General features: G+C 40.6%; 1 protein-coding gene across 1 annotated transcript in view; it reads right to left on the bottom strand.

Moving 5' to 3' along the window:
• The window catches only part of CUL4B (cullin 4B), a 29,317-nt gene extending 10,711 nt beyond the window's left edge, over window positions 1–18,606 (bottom strand). The window contains exons 1-11 of the mRNA XM_054996126.1: window positions 17,553–18,606; window positions 14,329–14,444; window positions 8,804–8,907; window positions 7,399–7,468; window positions 6,364–6,437; window positions 4,847–5,009; window positions 4,658–4,747; window positions 4,337–4,419; window positions 3,762–3,829; window positions 2,154–2,272; window positions 131–323 (exon numbers count right to left, since the gene is read on the bottom strand). Coding sequence (XP_054852101.1) covers window positions 131–323; window positions 2,154–2,272; window positions 3,762–3,829; window positions 4,337–4,419; window positions 4,658–4,747; window positions 4,847–5,009; window positions 6,364–6,437; window positions 7,399–7,468; window positions 8,804–8,907; window positions 14,329–14,444; window positions 17,553–18,111 — 1,639 coding nt within the window. The 5' untranslated portion in view covers window positions 18,112–18,606. The remainder of the gene's footprint in view (window positions 1–130; window positions 324–2,153; window positions 2,273–3,761; window positions 3,830–4,336; window positions 4,420–4,657; window positions 4,748–4,846; window positions 5,010–6,363; window positions 6,438–7,398; window positions 7,469–8,803; window positions 8,908–14,328; window positions 14,445–17,552) is intronic.
• Between the last annotated feature and the right edge of the window lie 3,613 nt (window positions 18,607–22,219).

Genomic DNA, 22,219 nt, shown 5'->3' with positions numbered 1-22,219 from the left:
AACAGTATAATCAGCATTCTTTATATGGGGGATACACCAACAGCACATTTGTTACAAAACTAGCAAGTCACATAATTACGGTTTTTGTTGCCATCCTAGATGGACAGTCATGGAATAATGAAAAACATACCTATGAGCTCAGCTGGTTTATTTGGCCTTTTGTTGATGAAAGTTTCAAAGGCCTCTTTCATGGCATTGACAAATTTCTCATTCTTCAGAAAGCAAATATCAATGATATGATCAACTTTATCTTTAAAGTCTAGTAGCTCTTGGACCATGGTTTTGTCTTTTTCTGGGTTAATTACAATGGTGCTACCAAATGCCTGCAAAACAAAAACATCATCTCAAACAAGCCACCAGTTTAAGTTGCACTCAGTTTGTAGGCAATCAATCTGCGCATCACAAGAAGAAAGTCTTTTTAGTTGCAGCTACACTTTATCTTTGGTGAAAATAGGCTTCTTGTGACTTCAACACATGAAGCCGCCTTATATGGAATCAGACCACCGGTCTACCAAGGTCAGTATACTCTAGTCTAATCTGACTGGCAGCAGTTCTTAAGGCTTTCATGTAAAGATCTTTCGTTTTCCTTACTACCTGATCCTTTTAACTAGAAATGCCAGCCTGGGATTGAACCTAGGGCTTTCTGCATGCACAGCAGATGCTCTATCACTGAGCCATGTCCCCTTCATATTTGTTAGACTAACAGTTTTATTCTCGCATTAACTTTCATAGAGTAGAGCCCACATTGTCAGATGTCTCTGAAAGATCTTTACTAGGCAGCCATATATATGCATCTACTTAGCGAATCTGAAGATTGCTTTAGTCTGTGAAAAGCTTACGCTAAAATAAAATCTGTTATTCTGTGGCAGCAAAAGCAAGGCACCTTGTAACATCTTAAACACTAATATGGCTACCCCTCAGTACATGCTGTTTTATTTTGTTATTATAACCCCATGGACAATGGCATCCTGAGGGGGGAAAATGCATCCTTAGGTGACTCAAAAGGATCCCTGACAACTGAAGGATTCCAAGAGAATTAAAAGCTCCAGAGTAATTTTACCCGGTAATCCACAATTCTTTCACTGAATGTTAGAACACTTTTGAAATGCAAAAGTGCATATGAACATGCAAAGATGGCTTAGAGATGGCTTGTTCACCTAGTCCAGTATTGTTTACTCTGACAAGCAGCAGTTTTCAAGTATCAGGCAGAATTCTTTCCATCCCTGAACCCCTTATGCAGGCAAAGTTCCTTTCCTAATTAAAAGGTACAGCATCCCCTTGGGTAAATAAAACGCGAGAATTCATACTGGTGACTCAAGAGTCTTGATCCATGTACCAGCCAGGCTACTCTGACCGCACAGTGCAAGAGCTGATGCACACAAGTCAGCTGGGTTACAAGACATTATCTGGGTGGGTAAATCATTTGATACATTTTGACTTTCAAGTTAAAAGGTTGCACAATTGCACAGGCCCAGTTCCTTACAAAAGAAAAGCAACACACGGCAACATTTACTATGCCACACACTTATCCCATCTCTTACTATGTGAATCAGACCAATTGCATAAGCAAATTGTGCCTTTTGGTCTCAAGGCATAACAACCATGCACTGTTCACTTCAGACTATTTCTGGCACCAGTCAACTGATGCAGAAATTGTCAAGATTATTTTTAAAATATTACTCGTGTTACAAAAAGTAAAAAAAAAATGGAACTGTAAACATGTGAAGCCATATCAGATTTGGGTAGAAAGACAACCAATTACAAAGTTAAGGTATGGATTCAGCTGAGCATTTCTGTGAGTGAAGCTATTTTTGCTTACCGAGTATGACTTTCTTGCTTTACATCTCCCACTCAGCTCAAAATGCCTCCTCACACTTTCAAAACATTGTTTCAAGACAGAAAATATGATTGATCTAACATAACTACAGCTCCCATCTGTAGTTTTAGTACACTGATGAAAACTTGGCACAACCCATATTTAGACTATTTTGTTAATTTATTGATCTCATGATTTAATACAGGAATATTTTGCTTCGGCCTTTGTCTTTTAGTGATAAGTCTGTTTATAATATTATACAGGATTTTCTCCCCACCCCAATAAATGTAAGAGCTGCTCCTAAGTTGACAGAGAGAGGTTAGTCATACGTCTGTACCTTTATATATTCAATCCAGTGCTGCAAGAGAACTTGCACGCCTCCTTTCACTCTGCTAAACAGCTGATATAGTAGAGACAAATCCTGAATTCGATTTTCATCCAGGAGATGGTTTAAACCTGCAAGTTTCCAGTATTAAAGCACGTTACATTTATGCCAAATCCGTGCATGTTTGTTCAACAAAAATACATAAAAGTTTCACCTCGGTTCATAAGACAGATAATTTCTTCCCATTATTTTCTGGTTACAAGAAGTCTGCTAGAGCAAAACAAGGAAAATGGCAACTGTAAAGGGTTTCTGTTGCTGTTGCCAGTTTCTTTTATGGACACAGGCTGTCGAAAACCAGCATGAATCAGAATACAGAAGCAACTAGATTTATAATTAAAAGAGAACAGATAGAAAGCAAAAGCCTGAACTGACCCTACGCAGATTTAATGAAAGCTCTATTTGAATTCTCACTCTGGCTTCTAAATCTATAGTGAAAACTACATTATAGAACTTTAATCCCTAAACTATGTCTTCATAAATTTAGTTGTGTGCACAAAAGCTCTGAGAGAAGCCTAAAAAAGATCTTTGATTCCTGGCAGCACCAGCAATGGTGAGTGTCAACTGTGGTGTCGTTTTTAAAATAAAAAATTAAGATTGCTAAGAGAAGAGACCACATTAATGACTGTATTTCACAATCTGGAGAACAATTGTTATGATGCTCAGCCTCCTGGTTCCTATTCTACACTGTTAGAGCAAGTTCAATGATTTTGTCTTTCCCTACACCATACTAAAGATGAAATATCTACTTCTGAACTGGGCCCTAAAGTGTGGATCATAAAATCCACACAATGGGGCCAGGGACAGACGGGGAGATTTATTGGCAACGGAGATTGCCAATTAATGAAATGTGCCAAATAGTCAAACTTATTTCTCTGCTCCACCCACTACCTGGAGAAATCTATGGTAACTAAACCCCACCCCTTTGGGAATTCCATGGCAACAGCTCCCACACCTGGCAGGACTCTTGCCCTCCCTACTCAGCCACAGAGTCAACCTACAGGGCAGGCAGACAAATGGGCTAACTGCCTGGAAGCTTTCCAGCATAGGTGGCTTCTGACAGCTTGAGGCAGACTGAAGAGAAAAGAGGTGCCCAAGGATGATGTCCACTCAGCCAGCAAAGATTAGAAGCATCAAGATGCCCATCTGGAAAGGTGGGAGCCCACAGATGCATGGACCTGGTGGCTGGGAAAACTTGCCTCCTGGACATTGCTGTTTAACCAACTTTTCTGGATATTCAAATGGTGGTAACGCAGCTATCGCCATACATCTTGCTGTTCAAGTCACATTACCATTACAGACAAGCTCTATCCATATTTGCTTTTATTTCTAGAGTTATTAATCTGAAGTACATCTGAAGACACTGCTGTGGCTCCTTACCTCAGGCAGGGAGAATGGGACTTGTCCTGAACCCCAGATAACCATTCAGTGCAGTTTCATAAACTGGGTAGCAATGGGGGTTAAGAAGCAGCACCTGACCATGTCATATCCTTTCGAGCACAGGTACTGAAAGCCCCGAAGAAGCAGTAAACAGTAAGATTTCTATAAAGAAAGATAGATTACCTTTCTGTAGAATGGCTGTTAAGTGTTCGCCTAGTAGCTGTTTTTCTACAGTAGCAATTAGTGGTTTCCTATAGGAACAAATGTTTAGAATTATATTCCTTTGGCTCAGTAGTAGCCATTTTCAATCCATCTTGAACACCAGGAGTAGCTATATGTCACATAGTAACATCTCAACTATTATAACACTTTCATGGTTAACATGATTTTTAAAAAAGTGTGACTCAGTTTGTCTTCCTCCCCTTCTCAAAAAGGCAGAACAATCAACAGCAAGCTGACATATGAATAAATGCAACATCTCTGGCTCTTTTCAGACCTTGGGAAAAAGCACTGTAACCCTTTTCCATAGTTGGGAAGATAACAGTTTAAGGGGAGTGAGGGGGTTGGGAGAGAGAGACAAGTCCACACCTTGAGGAGTTTACATTCTCAGTTGCTATGGGTGAGAAAGCAAAGGAAGAGACAAGGGTTGCAACTGATGGAGGTATATCTTACTTGGTTTTCCACATTTAGTACATGATCCCACACACTGGCAAAAAAGCAACTACTGGGATTCACACTCCAGGTTACTGCATACTTACTGGGTGCTTTGATCCAAGTATGTGATAATTCTGTCTTGCTCTTCCTCCAAACGTTTGTTGACATGATGAAGATATTCTGGAACCTATTGAATAAATTATATAGAAAAGTTAAAGACAATGGAACTATCCAACAGTTGCATATGACAAAACTTTCTTGAGAATTAAATCTGAAGACTGGACATGCAAGTCATACCACTGATGCTGTGCCTCCTGTTAGCTACTTCCAGTGAAACAAAAAATGTCATAGGAGGTACCATTTCACTCTTGAAGTCTGGAAGCAAACAGTTTCATAACTACCAAAGCAACAGGGAAACAAAATACCTCTCTTTCTTGCATTAGCCTTTGTCCTTCTGCTGCATACAGCCGATTAGTCTCTTCCAAAAATCTATGTTCAAAAGAATCCTGATAAATCTGGGGGGACGAACAGAAGTGAATCACTTTTTAAGGATGCTCCTATAGCCATTATTAACACATTACGCAGGCTTAAAAAGTGAACTGTGCCTTTCTTACCTGCAAATCTGAAAGCATGCTTAGAAGACTGCGGAGCAAGCTCCTGTCAATAGCCTCGCCATTTCTCTCTCTCTCAATCAACAGAAGAATGCCATCAATGGTCTTGTTCTGAACTTTCTGATCACTAATTATGTGAGTCCTGAACAATTCTAGCCCCATATCCCTGAAGAAAGAGAACGGTTCTTAAGCAATTTTTAAACACGCCTAAACAAAGCAGAGTCCACTGGCATCGTTAGTGTTATACCAGACACCCTGGCATATGTTCATTTTGTTTCAAGTGGCTAGTCGCCTAGGCAGAAGCCTTAGAGCCTAGTAGGACTATTTCCTGAACACTGTATGAGGGAATGAGTCATAGTTTTTCAGGTAGCCATGTCCTGAACTCATTACCAAAGACAGATAGTTATGGTTGACTTAGGGAAATAATATTTTCATCTGATCTTCTACTACTTAGCCCTGAATTCTATCCAGAGAGAAAAGGGTGAAGTTAGGCAAGCCTGATAGCCACGCCTCCCATAAAGAGCTGAGAAAATTGTCATGTTTGAGTAGCCAGTAATTGTTACTTATACAACAGCTCGCCAGATTTCATATGAACTAAGATGATGTACACAGCAAAACATGTATGTTAAAATTCAAGGGCACCACATTAGTTATGAATTTTACTGAGAACCCTGAGATTTAGATTCATGTAGTAACATTTATGTGTACATTTATTAACATGAATTATGTATACTTGAAGAGCCCCGTGGCGCAGAGTGGTAAGCGGCAGTACTGCAGCCCAAGCTCTGCTCACGACCTGAGTTCAATCATGGTGGAAGCCGGGTTCAGGTAGCCGGCTCAAGGTTGACTCAGCCTTCCATCCTTCCAAGGTCGGTAAAATGAGTACCCAGTTTCCTAGCGGTAAAGTGTAAATGACTGGGGAAGACAATGGCAAACCACCCTGTAAAAAGTCTGACAAGAAAACGTCGTGATGCGACGTCCCCCCATGGTTCAGTAATGACTCGGTGCTTGCACAGGGGATTACCTTTACCTATGTATACTTATATGGAAGGAAATATAAACAAACAAACATGGGGTAGTCTTTCAAACAGAAAACAGGCTTAGAAAATTTCTAAGTCTCTCATCGTCAACTAGTATTTGGTTCTGCCTCTGAAAACTGCTGAATGCTTAGCTCAGGAGGCCCGGTTAATTCCTAGCATGCATTACTGTTAACACCGGGCATGAATTGTCACTGGATACTAACTGATCCCTTAATTGTTACGTGGTCTAAAATCTTATTGCTTCCCGAACTTGAGGATGCTGACATTAGTTCAGTTTTAAAGCACCACAGAAAACCCTACATTGTAAAAAAAGAAGAGGCGGGAAAACATACACAAACTAACCATACAAGAAAGGCTCTCCATTCACAAAAAAATTGCATCATTCAGTCAAGACAGAAGAAAAAAATGCTAATCTATATTTGACAGACCATTTGGAAGTCTAAAAAAAAAAAAATCAATACTGCTATTTTCCATCCTCACCAAATTGATGGCAGCATTGAATTCTGAAGTACGTAGGTTCGATCCAGGAACAAAAAGATACTTCTAATCATTATCTGTAACAAGAAATGCAAGCCATCAGCACTGTGACAGATTAAGCACTAAGTCTATCATATGTAGCCACACAAGTGTTTATTCTTGTAACCTAATCCTAAATGTGTTTACTGGGAAGGAAATGCTACCCATTTCAATGGAATGTACATTCAAATGTGTATGCTTACAACAGTAACGTTTTAAAGTCAGACATGCTGGGAGAGCTTAGAGACCACCTTCTCCCTTGAATTCCTTTGATTGTTGACTGCATCTCCCTTTCAATGCTACAAGTTTCAACAATCAAAGCAGATCATCTCAATGGTGATTCCTAACTATTCTGCCCAGATACTCCCAAAAATGTGAGCCAGAGTACCTTCAAAAGCCTCTTTTGTTTTGGCTTTCAATAAATATTGTTTTAATTGCTGAGGGTTCATTTAAATTTATTTTATATGCTGTATGTTAACAGGGCTTTTTGTAGTTTTTATCTAATTCAAGGCTTGGTGAGGGAGCAGATAAGAAACAGAAATAAACAGCATACAAGGAAGGATATCATAACAAGATTCTTGAAATATACCACATAACAATACAACACAACAAGTGAGGCATAAAACACAGAAATAGCCTTCAAGAGGAGCAAATCAGAGAAAATTGTCAGAATCTAGAAAAGCAGCAAAATAAAAATGTTCTAAATACCGCCAACTTTTTCTGGCCTCACAACTAACAAGAAGAATTATATTTGTGTGAATATCAGACTGAGAATTATTTGCGAAATGAAAATTACTGCTAGGCAATGTGGAAATATACAAGGCTTGAATTTAAAGATCCCGCTGCAAAGCAAAAATCATTTGTATTTACACAGGTTTTCACATCGCCAGAACTATTCCCAACATCTGCCTGGACTTAAAGATCATGAACCTGGCAATTTTTTAGGGAACTGCAGGCCTTTGGACCAAGCTTACCCTCTAAACTGAAAATAAACCTTACCATTTGTCTGCAATGGTCTTGCCAACATTTGTCTATTTTCTTGAGAAAAAGAACACTATCCAATGAATCCATGAAGTAGCGGTTAAGAATGTCATAACGAAATATGATGTATAAAACCAAAAGGCTGACACCACAGTTCTACATTCATAATTAATTCTTATAAAATAACTCTAAAAGCCAAACTAAATTTTAAAACATTTGTGTGTTTTATTTTTGGGTATGTCCACCTAAAGTTAGCTAAAAGCACAAAACAAAACTGATAGCTAATCCCCAATACTAATATAAGCAGGTTCAGTATTTATCGAACATTTACTATGGTGCAGCTCTGTTGAAATCAACCAGAGTATAGCCATGTAAGAAACCCTCACTTCTAAGTCAAAACGCCCAAATCTGATATCAATTTCCACAACTTATTCTGTGATCTGGTGATGTTATTAAGTGTACACAGAGCCTTCCAAACACCCAAGTTCTTCTTGTCACTTTCCTTATCAAAAGCTCTCACTCTATATCTCAAACCATTCCCTAGAGCTAAAAAAAATCACTTAGGGATTGATAAAGGAGCACCTCAGAGACCAAGGGAAGAAAAACAACAACAACATGCATGCATACATCTCTGAATTGTAGCCTTCAGAAGAACAACCATAAATCAAGAGATTTGTTGGATACTGTAGCTAGATTAGAGTCCCATAGCATCTTAAACACTAACGAGATTCCCAGGGTATAAGCGTTTGAGTCAAGCTTCCTTTGTACTCTAAAGACCAATTTCAATACTTAACTTTTTATTCCTCACCACCCCCCAGAATAAAAACTCCCAATCTCTAAAATTAAAGTGTAAAAACAGAAGTCATCAAAATCTGCTGTACATATGGAGTGACTGATGCTCCTAGGGGAATATAATAGCTTAGTTATGATTAGAACCGCCCCCCCCAACACACTTTTTAATTACAGGGTTGAACAAAGATACTTCCCCTGTTAAAACATTCTTTGAGTGTTCAAAATATTGTCATTCCTTCTTGCGTAACTCTTGTTCAAGCATCTGTGATGTGTACAATGGCATTAGTAGTAGTAGTAGGTTTAATTGTATATGGCCAAAGGCCGTCACAATACGAAGTGCAATGGCACTACCAATATCTTAGTTAGCCTAATCAACTCTCCCTCTAACTAACACTGTACTACTTCTATGCTTTTCAAACTGCCACACAATCATTAGGTTTTGCACTATCCCTTTAAGAAACAGCCACAGTTTCATTACAGTCTTAGCACAATTAAAAATCCACAAATAACAATTCTGGCTGCTTCTTAATCGGTGAGCTAATCAGAAAACTGTTTACAGGATTCCAAAGCCAGAGACAAGCAGATAAAATTTTTTTATGTTACATTAATGATTTACTAATCAAAAGGATATTCTCTGAACTGATGAATTTGTGCTTTGATGTGGTCTTCACAAATCTGTCTTAATTGTTTGTACAAATTTGCAGAAATCTTGTAGGAGCAGAGATTTTCAACAGCCTAAAAAAGAACAAAAAACAGGGTCAGGGATAGAGATCCAAGGAGGAAAAAAGTCTTCAAATACAAAAAAATGTGCATAGCATAACTGGCTTTCATTCATATATGTGATTTTGGGATCCCATCTCTAATACAAATGTGGTTATCTATATGATACTTTGAAGAAGAACAAAAGTAACAAATTTCTTCCTATGTATATCTAGAACACCATTGGATGTTAGAATAGTTAACAATTAAACAACAATATCATCACCTGTAAAAATGGTCACAGACCTAACAGAAGACAGTAATGAATAACAGTTTTGGCTATACAGCACATCTATTGTCACTGGCTAGGATTTTGAAGACTCTGAGCAGATTACCAACAGTGAAAATGAATTATCATATAGGTTTGATAAAAATATGGTTTGTTTTCTATAACAAATAGGTATGATTTCCAAGATTGTAGCCCTATTTGTTCAAAGAGAGTTGCATTTAAAGTGCCACAGCAATAAAACAAAATATTCTTCTGCTAGCTTTTGCTCCATTCGCCTTCTCAGCTGCTGGGGACACAGTTAATGAGGATGAGACATCTTTTTCAATAACTCAAAGAGACTTAACTAGGACACCAGAAAAGTATTTCTATTGATACTGTCATCCTCTGAAAATAATGCATATTGGTCTGGCACAAATTCTGCATGGGTACGTCAAGAAGAAGAAAACATGGAGGGTGGAAAGATGCCAGATGCACAATTCTTCCTTTAGCAATGGCTTTTCTAAACCAGCGAGGTTAGCTGAAGTTACTCTGTCAAGCATGATGGTCTTCATTTAGTTGATCCATCCCGTCACAGAGACCTTAGGTTACATGGACCCAGGAAGATTCTTGGGATTTGCATCCACCTGCTATATCGTCACTGTGAAGCTACAATCAGCAGAAAGCAGCTGCTTGAAGCTTCCCAGAGTCCCAAGAAGAGATGATGTGGGCCTGACAATGACTGAAGATGTGAGCTTCCTCCAGTACACACCTTCCTCAGGGGTCTGCCCTATCCCATCAAGACTAGGAGGGTTCCAAATGTATCTGGAAGCAGAGTCACTCAGCATGCTCCCAAGTTCTTTCATGGACATCCTGCGAACTGGGCACTTTAAAGAGGCTGCATTTGCTTTCTAACAACTGATGCTTTTTCAAATCACTTATGGTGTTTGGGTGCAATCTGCTAAGCTCATTTGTCCAGTATCTAAACATTTAAATAGGAAACCAACTACTGTGTTTTGCATTGATTCAGAGAATTTACACACCAAGAATTAGGAACAGACTGCAATGCCCCCCTCCCTCACTGGGCACAAAAGTATGGAGCTGAGACAAGCATTTAATAATCCTATAGTAATATTAACAACAAGCAAGTGGAAAGGAAGAACACCCAAAAGATCCCAAGATTAGCAAATGAGCAATATTCAGACCAAGAATGCTGCTACCTTCACCTCAAACAGGATCTGCTGCCAAAGATCTGAGTCTAACTTTGCTTAGCACAGATGTGTTACAGAATATAGTTCTAGCACAATTGTTATGCTGCTTTGGGCCAAAAAAGTGCTTGGGACAGCACTTAACTCTTGCACGACAAGAGCAAACTATAGAGGTGGATCAGTATAGCTAAGCCTATCAGCTACAAAACACCTAGCTCAAGTTTCACTTCATTCACAATTATTAACCTCAACTGCCACATCTGCAATACAGGGATAATAATAGTCTACTGAGAATGCACATGCAGGACTTTGAATGGTTGAAGCATACAACAGAAACATTAAGACAAAGCCTAAATACACAGATCTGCATTTGCTTGCATTGATCCAATTCCCCTTCCAACTGCTGAAATTTAGTTTTGGGGCAGGACCTTATTTGTAGTTAACAGTAGTTCAGTTCCTCACTAAAACATGTATATTAAAAGGCACCATATAATCAAATTCTTTATATAAAAAAATGAATGAATATAGTTCTCAAAACAACTATGCAGACTTATCTGAGAGGGGGCTGGGAGAAAGCAAGCTGGGATAAATGGCTATGCCTCAAAGCTAGATAATGAGCATCGCAAAAGTGAGACATAAAATGCCTGCTGCTTTTTCACTATGTTTTATTTGCTACTGGTAAAGGAAGGCCTGTGCTAAGAAACGTACTGCTATTCAAAATAAGACACGTTGTGTCATAGATAATGGTGCCTGAAGAGTAACATTTGGAATTGGATCCATTTACCAGGCAGCTGCTCTTAAGCAAAGAACTGGTTTATTTAGCATCACATCACCAGCAATTTACATGACTATTTTTAACCCAAGGTATTTATTTAGATTCAAACTGTCTCAATAGAAACAACCACCGCTACGCTTTTAGAATCTCTTGTACTGGCACAGTTACACGGGGGGGGGGGGCATAAGGCCTTGTCCTTAAGAGACTGATGGATTTCCAGCGAATGCACATAAGGACAGCTAGATGATTGAATGGACTGATTGAATAAATGCATTTATCCCAAAGTACATGCCAAACAATATTTTGGTAAGCAAATCGCCAAATGAATGCTCCAAAACTTAGTCTACAGTAATTGCTGTGCATGAGCAAGCACAACAAATAACTGCTTAGCTACCTCCCATACAACTGGGTTTTAAATGGAGAGGGAACTGTGGGTAGTAGTAACCATGAGACCTTTTGTATTCAACACTCAACATTCTATTTCTCATCACTTTTTCGGCAGTGACTCCAAGAAAGAAAAAGACAAACATGTTTAAGAGCCTCTCTTTGGCCACAAAGCTTGGACAGCAAAGTTAACCCACACGACAGCATCCAAGCTGATTAGAACAAGAAGTCTTAGAACCGAGAGCTGCCCTGATCATGGTTCCACTAACACCAAATCTGGAGCTGCAGAATCTGGTCTTTATCCTGGATGGGAGTCAAGACAGACTGACACGGTTAAAATTCAATAATCACAGCCACATGATGAGAGCATGGCTGCCGCTACATAAAAAACAGCCTCTGACTTTTATGCAGAATGTTTTGGGAACTTTGACCAGGACTGCAACAGTAGAATAAAATGCACAATGACAATGCCTCATCTGAAATGTCAACACTGAAGTAGCAATAAAACTTTGATCTTTTTTTGTTCAACATTTACCCTGTTTTAAGAAATGAATCACACTGTCTCCTAACAATGATAGTCTAACAAATAATTCTAGTTCTGTTGTATCATATAAGAAACAAGCTCCTTTAAACACAAGAATTTCCAAATAATTGTTTTCAAGATCCATACCCTGAAATCCCATATAACTTCATCTGAACCAGAGGTGCTGAGCAATACCCTGAAGTTAGAAGGTCCTGGGTTAGTCTTTGAAAAAACATTTTGAACACACCGGGAAGAAATTGAATTAAAAAATTGGCTTTCATTCCCAAGAGCAAAAATGGAACATAAAGGAAGAAGGTGAAAAGCAACTAATCTGACATATGCATAATTATAAAATCTTAAGGGTCTGTGGGCTAGCAGAGGACTACTGGAAACCTTTTTCAACTTCACCTGTATATTTAACTACAGGCATACATTAAAATAAACTCAAAACCATGCAGTATGTTGTAGTGCTATATTGGTCACCAAGAAAGACTGCCATAAAATTTAATACAGAGCCAAAAATGGTTCAGGACTACTGTCCAAACAAATATATGCAGTAGCATATACATGGAATATATGGAAAGAAGCATTGCTAGATCAATCCATAAAGCCTATCAAAACATCATATACCTGTTTCATTAAATTAATCAAATGCTTCTTTGTTGCCCTGTTAAGGCAAGCGAAACCTGTAACTCTCAGTCAGACAAGAATAGAATTAAAACATTTAAGTTAATGAATTATGTTAGAGGTAGTGATAACAAATCATTAGGTAAACACCAAAACCTGATAGTTAAGGGCCACCTTCACTGAGGTAACTTATAAATTAATATTTTTGGGATAGAAATAACAAATGCATTACACCAAAATTGTTCTTTGATTTCCTATGCATACTTGATAGCAATGCTGGGAAAATCTGAGATGTTCAAGTATTGAGGCTGATGCTTAGAATTTAAAATGTTTCAAGCACAGATTGAGAAAAAAAACCCAACCCAGTAAATAACGACTGTGACCACTGGTCATTAACACCATGTGTTAGATTTCAGTCTCTGCAACTTTCTTTCCCAGATTTGTCTATTAAACTCCATGTATACTGTTAACTTTGCTTACACAAATACTTTTCATCTTTTAAAAAAAATTGCAAATACAGAAAGTGTTCCAGACAGATAGCCAAATTATTCTTCTGCAGCAAAAACAAGAGCAGGCTTGTGGCACCTTAAGGATCAACAGTCTTATCGTGACATAAACCTTCTTGGAATAGATGTATATAGTATGACTGGGCAGATATTATATACACACACTGGTACTGAGACAAAAATGTAAAAAAAATGTGATGAAAAGATGGAATAGTATCTGTGACATTATTTGGACCATCTGGTGCTTCTGTACACACCAAGACCTCCTACAAAGCGTGTATTTTTATTTTATGCTACTATTAATGATTATAGTATGGTTTTTCATGGATTGTGAACCACCTTAAGAGAATTTTGTTTAAAAGGTAGGCTACAAATATGTTAAGAATGATAATAATATGGGATGGAATCAAGAAGCCAGAGAAGTGTTGTAGAAAAAGAAAGGTGGAGCTGGTGGGCCCAAAAGAGAAATGGAAGGAATCTGCAGCAGCTGGGACAGAGCAGGGCATTCCTTTCCTTTGACTTGAACGTTCCAATTTTTACTGTGAGGCAATTCCTGTACAGGAATCCCTACCTTTTACCATGCTATGATTCACCTCCAAGTCAGATCAGTTCCAGTGAACTTGGCCTTGAAGCAAATGGAGACGGTCATAGGCCAAAGCAGGGGCGAGAAGAGCCCTCACTTCCCTACCACTTATGTCCAAGAATGAGCTCTTGGAGGTATGTTTTTTCTACCACCTCCCCCCTCCAAGAACTGTATGACTCCACAAAGTAATGAAGATTAACCACAATTTTAAAACAGCCACCATAAATTCTCTGGCAAGATTTCCATATAAATTCCATCATGGTTGTGAGAAGACTGGGCTCTCGGTCAACTGCTTAGTTAATCAATTCGCTATCAGAATATTTTTATTGGGTTCACTGAGGCAAAAAAGAAAAGAGATACACTTCTTGGATAGAAAACAAGTCCAAAAAAAGAGTTATGTGAACCAGTCCTCTATCTAACCAGAAGTTTCTCCTCATCTAGAGAGAGATTACAGATCTATAACTACACCCCAAATCCAACACAAATCAGGAAATGACAGTCAAAGGACATGCCCCCAAACAGCACTCTTCGTAGGTATACAGGGCTCCACTTGTCACTTTGAAGCCTATTATATTTTAATGCTTACCTGATAGAGTTCTTCTAAATTGTATTTAATTGAAGTACTGTTTTGAATTGCCTCTACAGCTTCCTTCAGTTTTTGCCAGGTTTCATCTGTATAATTTTCAGGCAGTTTAGGTTTGTCTGGAAGATATTAAATTCTTTTAGAATCGATTGCTGCAAATACATTTTAAGAATGCAATAACTTCCTTGCTGAATTAGACCAGAGGCTCAAATAACTGTTAGACTGGTCCACACAGAAAGGATACAGAACTCCGTGGAGTTTTCCTATTAACTCTGACCATTTGCAAGGACTTGGCTGATACGTGGAACAGCAGGTTGCTCTTGAGGGATATTTTTTCTTTCTGACTCCACTGTGAAAATCATTTAGGCTTTCTCAGGTGAATTTTAAAAAGCCCTCCTAAATATGCAAGAACTGTCCTCATCAAATGCTCTGAACTCTGGAACTCTCCTTTTTGCAAGGTTCACTAAACATGAGCATTGTGTTGGGATAGAAGACTTTTTCTGTTAGAGTGCTGTTAAAGGGCAAGTAAAGTTTGGCTTACTGGTAGGCTATGAAAACTCTAACTATAATTATAGATATGTGCAATAGATAAAATATGACTCTCCAGACATTATGTACTCTCTTCAAGTGACCTGATGTTATTAAATGTCCAATACATTTTATATTGTATCAGGTGTTGTTCTGATACAGCAGCTACTGATTAAGTTCAAACACAAACATGTACACACTTAAGTAAGGCCATCCTCAGACATTTATGCAGGTTTCAATTTTGACCAGAACTATGCATAGAGGAAGGGAGGCCAGAAAAGGAGGCAGACATGAGGCATAAATCCAGGATATACTTATGCATGGCCCTACTAATTTGATATGTCATATATACTAGAGGCTCTAGAAGAGCATGGAAACATGGAAACGGTAGATCAGAACGAACTGGATTTTTATAAAGGACCAGGAAGTACATGTTGAAGGGAGATGCACACTTAATGATCAGAGGCAAATAAGTATTTTTGGGGAAAAGAGATAAGAGCCAGAGATTTCTCCACACAATAAAAGAGAGAAAGAGAAAATACTTTCAAACATGTCTAACAAGGGGCTGCGGTTCAATAGAAGTGTGTGGGGGGTGGGCTGTGATTTAGTGGAAGAGCCTCTGCTTTGCATGTGGAAAGTCTCAGGTTCAGTCACTACAATCTCCAATTAAAAGAACCAGGCATTAAATGATGTGAAAGACCCTGGAGAACTGCTGCTAGTCTGAGTACATCATACTGAACTTGATGGACTGATAGTTTGATTCAATATAAGGCAGATTCATAATATATATTGATAAATACACATATATATAAACAAGTGAGCATGTATTGCTCTATATGTTTTTACTTTTCTCTCCCTTACATGTACAGGTAGTGTCATTTGCCACAGAACACCAGTCTACAGGCCTTTGATATGCCAAGACTCTATTCAAAGGCTCACCCAGTAGCACAACTGATGGCCAAGCCAGGATTTATTCAGGTTGTCCAACTCTCATTCTATACACCTTCACTGCCAAGCCCCATCAGTACATAATTACTTATGACAATTCTAGGAATAAATCCAAGTCCCTTATTCAGTCCTATACATTAGAGGAAATATTTTTTTCAAACTAGGCCTTCTGTCACTTGAGAAAATGACAGTCTAATGTATATAAATGTAGGAGTTTCTCAAACAGGGGTGACTGATAAGTTCTAATACTTGATACATTTTTATTCCTTCCTTCCTCCAATAAACATAGGTGTAGATTATTCTCCTTTCTACATTTTATTCTAACAATCCTGTGATGTAGGCTAGACATGAATACACATGAAACTGCCTTATACTAGAACAGACCATTGGTCCATCTAGGTAAGTTCTGTCTATTCAGACTGGCAACAGCTCTCTGGTATCTCAAGCAGAGGTCTTTCACATCATCTACTACCTGCTCCTTATAACTGGAGATGCTGGGAATGGAACCTGGAAACTTTTGCATACAAAGCCGAGTCTCCTCCATTAACCAAAGCCTTTCCCCTAAAAGAGACTATTCCAAAGTTACATACTAACCACTACACCACATTGTCTCTATCTGCAGCTCCAGGGAAGAATCACATCTTCCCCCATCAGAAAAGATGAGGTACCCCTGGCAAAGAGCCATCAAATTGTCATGAATTCACATTGGATTGGTAGGGCTGACTGCAAATTGTCTCACCATCCCAATATGATTTAAGACAATACACCAAGAATTGCTGCTTTGGTTTAATGAAAGCTTCTCATATGTGATTTCAAGAGGAAGATAGAGTTCTATCTATTGTTGGAGTTCTGCTCAAATCCATATATTTTCACAGGCAGCAGCAGAAGGTTGCACATATCTGTATATACAGATCTCTGTATGACTGCTTACAGGAGTCGTGCCTCAAACTTTTCTGATAAGCCATGGGATACAAACACAGGTTTTTCCCTGCAAATAATATCTTTTTTAAAAGAACCAGGTTTCAATGTTGCCAACTTTTTAAAGACCTGAAATTTTGTCATGCTATAGTGTTCCCACACTAGCATCACACCAAGGAACAGAACAGAGGCAAGAGATATGGAGATGAAGGGGTGAGGCTGTACAGAAGGGGGCTGGCTCAGCTGTCAACTATCCTACTTAATTCTCTTGGACAAAGTCCAGAATAGGCTGGACTCAGATTATCCATTCTAGAGTCATCTTACAGGCTCAGCAGTGAGAGGGAACCAGTTTAAACCCACCCCAGTGGAGTCTCTGCATGCTGCCATTCATTCCCATGGGAAAAATAAAGTGCTTCACTTAGTGATAGTGAACAGGGCTTTTTTTCAGCTGGAACATGGTGGAATGGAGTTCTGGAACCTCTTGAACCTCTCTGAGGGCGATTTAAACTTTTACCCCCCCCTTGTTCCAGCTGACCCTGTGACGTCATTGGCCCTGGGAGCATGTGTGCACTTTGCATGCGCACGTGGTACCAGGGGCACCACCTCCTGCCAAGAGTTGTCCCCTGTGCTGGCAACCCACTGAGTTCCACCACCTCTTTTCCTAGAAAAAAAGCCCTGGTTATGAGGACACAATAGGTGGTCTTGCTTCTGCTGATATGGGACTTTACAGGAGAGCACTGAAGCTCCCCAGAGATTTTTTGCAATATACAGGCCACCCCAACCACATACACATATGTACATGTCAGAGATAAGAAACAATGGCCATCCATTACCTTTAAAGTTCTTGATCACTAACTTCTTGGCTGAACCAGGTTTACTGTTGGCAAAACTGGAGACGGTGGAGGAGGCAGCTTTGGTCAGGCCATTTGCGTGGTGTCCCACAGCTACTGAGGAAATTAGAAGGCTTTTATTTTTGAGTTGCTGCTGGTGCTGCTGCTGAGAAGAAGCAGCAGGTGATGAAGAGGAAGAAGAGGAAGACTCTTCAGCCATCTTCACATCAAGTCCAATAAAATCCAATGAGTCCTCAAAGCGCAACTTCTTCTGCAGGTGATGGTTGGAAGAGGCAACCCCTGAAGAGGAACAGGAGGCAGTAGAAGCAGTAGTGACGACAGAGGAGGAGGGAGAGGTGGAGGAGGAAGAATTCGTTTTGGAAAGAAGGGAAGAGCAGGAGATGGCGTCCACTTCTTCTCTCTCACTGCTGTTACTATTGCTATTTAATTTTCTCTTCTTGGAGGCAGAGGAGGAGCTAGTGCTGCTACCATCAGTGGCAGGTCTGACCTCCTGAGCCGCTGCTGCTGAGGGGTTGGGGGAAGAGAAACCTGTGGGAAACATGAACACACAGAGGTGAGCAGGCTGAAGGGCATCAAATCCTTCTGGTGTGACAGACACGCAGAAAGAGAGAGAGTCGGTAACGGAACAGCTGTGCCTCGCCGGAGAGATCCGAAGCTTCTGCCTCCTTGCCAGTCGGGAGGGAAGAGCTCCTTGTCCGCCCTCCCCTCTGGCCGGTTCCTTCTTTCAGGCAGTTCTGCCTGCCCCGGGGGAACAAGCGTCTCTCCCCGCCCTCGGTTCTGGCAGGCCTCTCTTTGGGTTCTGCCCCCTCCTCCGCTCTCAAAGGCGGGCAGATTCCCGGTTTCTCTCTCTCGTCCCCCTGCCCGAGACCGCCTCTCTCCTGACGGGGGGAGAGGGGAGTGGGGCTCCCTTCCCCTTCTCTCACTTCCCCTCCACTTCCTCCTCCTTTTCGTTGCCAGGAGAGGGAGGGGGGAAAAGAGGCCGGCCTCGGATCGCGGCTTGTTATTGTCAATACTAGAGCGGAGAAGTAGGGAGCCCAAAGATGGCGGCGCATCCGGTCGCTAGGAATGCCGGGAGGCCGCCCTGCACGGAAGCACTACCGGTAGCCTCGGAACCGACCTCAGCTCCCTCCTGTGGGGCTCAACCGGACGAACGCTGGGCTCGGACAGGAACGCGACCGGCCCTTCCTCCCCCTCTCCCGCGGCCCTCCCCTCCTCTCCCCGCTCCCGTCGCTGCCTCCCCCGCTACCTGGCACCGCCCCCTGTGACCTCTGACCTACCGGAAGTGATCATGTTGCCGGGTGGCTGCTGCAGCTGGCCTCTCGCGCGCCCAGCCATGGGATGGCCGGCCGTTGGGAAGCCCTCGCGCTCCGGCGCTTCCTTATGGAAAGAGGCGGGGCTGCCGCGCTTTCGATCCCAGAAAGGACGGGCGGCTGGCTTGAGCCTTGCTGGCCGTTGGAGCGGCTTTTCCGGCGGCCTTGCTTCCCCCTGGGGCGCGACGGGGCTTGACCCCCACCGGGTTCAGCCGTCTTGGCTTACCTAGGCGGAGGGTTGAGGGGGGCGCTGTGCACGCGGAGAAGTTCGGAAGAAAGGGGGAGGTTGGAGTCCCTCGAATGCGGCTTGTCTCTCCTCCCTGCCCGTTTTAGGGGCAGGCTTAGGAGGCGTGTTTTCCCCTTCTTGCCTTGGCCGGGAATAGGTTGAGGAAAACGGGGAGGGGGAACGCCTTGGGACCTTCTCTGGTTTTGTTTGCATGTTAGCATCGGGCTCCTGTGCAGCATTAAGCGCGCTCAACTTTTTAACAGCTCATAACGTTGCATCCTAACAGCACGACGTCTCTACTTATTTACACAAAAATCAGTCCTGAGTTTAATGGTCAGCTCCTTAAGTAAGTTTTTACAGGATTGCAGCCGTCGTTTACCTGACTTTTTTCTCTTTTTTAGATATTCTTACATCTAGCGAAGAAAGTTTATGCAATAATACATTTGTTTGACAGGGACGTTGTTAATTTTGTGCAGAAGAGAAAGATTCCAGTAGCACCTTAAAGACAAAATGGATTTCTAATATTAATAATAAAACATTTGATTTATATGCCGCCCTTCAGGATGACTTGACACCCACTCAGTGGTTTACAAAGTATGCTATTATCCCCACAACAAAACACCCTGTGAGGTGGGTGGGGCTAAGAGAGCTCCTAGAAGCTGTGACTCACCCAAGGTCACCCGGCTGGCTACAAGTGGAGGGGTGAGGAATCCAACCTGTTCTCCAGATTAGTGTCCAGCACTTTTAACCGCTGCACCAAACTGGGTCTCAGCTTTCAAGATTCAAAGCTCCAGACCAACACTGTTACTGTCGTCTTTTTTTTTTGACTGTGCATCTGGAGTGTTTATTCCTAAAAGTTTTGCTGATGATGCACGTGTTCTCACAGTGAAATCTGTGTGTTGTTTAGACACAAGGTGTCCCATCGCTTCCAATATGACCTGCTCTTTATGACACCCTCAATTTATAACCTGCCCTTTGAGAGCCAGTATTGTGTAGTGGTTAAAGAGTGTTGAGCTTGGATCTGGAAGTTCTAAATCACTGCTCTGCTATGGAAGCTTGCTTGGTCACCTTGGGCTGGTCACCCAGTTTTAGCCTAACCTAACTCACACGGATGTTGAGATAAAAAGGATAACAAAGCCACTTTGATTCCTCACTGGGGAGATAGCCCAGGTATAAATGAAGGCGATAATAAATACTCCATTTTTATAATGGACACAACATTTATATTCTTTTTCTTAATGCTGAACATTCTTTCTGAACTTTTAAGCACATATATAAACATTTTAATTTTATTCCTTTTGTGTGTGTAGTTTATCTTGACATCAGAATTTCTATTGACTCATTCATATCTCTGTTCTTGCCAACTTGCCTCTGTGTTGAAAAGCAGCAGAATTACACCACTCTTAAATCTATAATGTTGACCTGCCTATCTTTTATACCGATGCCCAGTAGATTGCAAGCTGGAAGTGAACAGGATATTGTAAAGTCATATGAAGTTTCACAGCTGAAGCTGAAATTGGAAGCAACACTATGTATATTGTGCTCTGTTTCGTGTATGTGTGATATGGATAGCTACTTAAACTGGAGAGAATGAGAGAAGAGGTTTGGTATTTTTTTTCTTCAGTGTGTGCTGAATTCCTTAGGATTTAGATAGTTGTATTACTTTCTAACTATAGGTAGCTCTTCACCCACAGTTTAACCTTCATTAATATATAAATTGCAGCAACACAATAACAAACAAGTTCTTCCTATATGAAGAATAATTCTGTGCACATCAGAAACACTAACTGATCTTTATAAAAAATACAACCCATTCTCAATCTGTTATGTGGTTTTTTTTAATGAATATGGGCGGCTTTTTTTTGCCCTAAAATTCTAAATGTGTGAAAATCCCAGAGAATTTATAAATGAGGGATTTTATGGACTGCACTTTTAAAACAGAAATAGGGATAGATGGCCTGTGGTGCCACAATCTGCTACCATAAATAAAAATCATCATTGCTCCACTATCATGAGGAGTGAAATTCTCAAACCAAGCAACATGGTTGTTTGGGCAAGACATCCAATCTGGCTGTTTGGACTACCCCTCCCTGTTACAACGTTTTGTGAAACTTTACCTTAAAAAATGCATTGTAATTAGCTAAAATTCAAAATCTAGAAAAACATGCACTGTTGCTGATAAGTTTTGTAGTGGCTGTGGCCCAGTAGTAAACCATCTGTTTTGCACCCTGAAGGTCCCAGGTTCAATCCCTGGCATTTTTGGTTAAAAAGCTCAGGTAGTATGAAAGTTCTTTACCTGAGACCCTAGATAACATTTATCAGTCATAGTAGCCAATACTGACCTTGACTGCTATCAATACCTAAATACTGACCTCAATGCTGACCTCAATATAAGGCAGTTTTACATTCATCTAAGATTTGCTATTATCCAATAGAAGAACTTCAAAGGAAAACTCTAGCATGAAATTGCTGAGTTAGATTTCAATAACTGGTGTCATCTCTAAAGGACCAGGGATTAATCAGTTATTGTAGGTTTTATTATTATTGTAGTTTTGTTAAGATGGAGATTTAAAAAAATACCACTGGATTTTGTGATTTTCTTGATTACTTTTGGATTTTACATAACTATGCCGCCGTGATTATTACAGCTGTGTTAGCTACAGCAAATGGTTTTATTCTAGCATAAACTTTTGAAGGGGAGGGAAGGCGATATGACCTAGTCGGATCTTGGAAGCTAAGCAGGGTTGGTACTTGGATGGCAGACCACCAAGGAAGACTCCACAGAGGAAGGCAATCACAAACCACCATCTCCTCACTTGCCTGGAAAGTCACTTGCCACCCCAAGTCAGTTGTGACATGATGGCACTTGCATATGTAGGTAAATTTTGAAGACCTCAAAGGTTATGCTACAATAAAACAAGATGCCCTAAAAGTGTTTATTTTTGGTGCTTCGGAGGGATGTTAGTCTGTTGCAGGAAAATGAAACAGAAGTGCACTGGCACCTTTTGGGCTGCAACGGAGTAACATAATTACCCTGCTACTATTATTGCCATTTCAAAAGTGAGGTGGCATTTGTGTTTGGGGCAACTCAATGTGGAGGAAAGTGCTGTCAA

This window comes from Eublepharis macularius, chromosome 13 (genome assembly GCF_028583425.1).
Source record: "Eublepharis macularius isolate TG4126 chromosome 13, MPM_Emac_v1.0, whole genome shotgun sequence".
NCBI lineage: Eukaryota > Metazoa > Chordata > Lepidosauria > Squamata > Eublepharidae > Eublepharis > Eublepharis macularius.
Note: the sequence above shows the minus strand (reverse complement) of the source record. Positions and strands in the feature narration are given on the sequence as shown.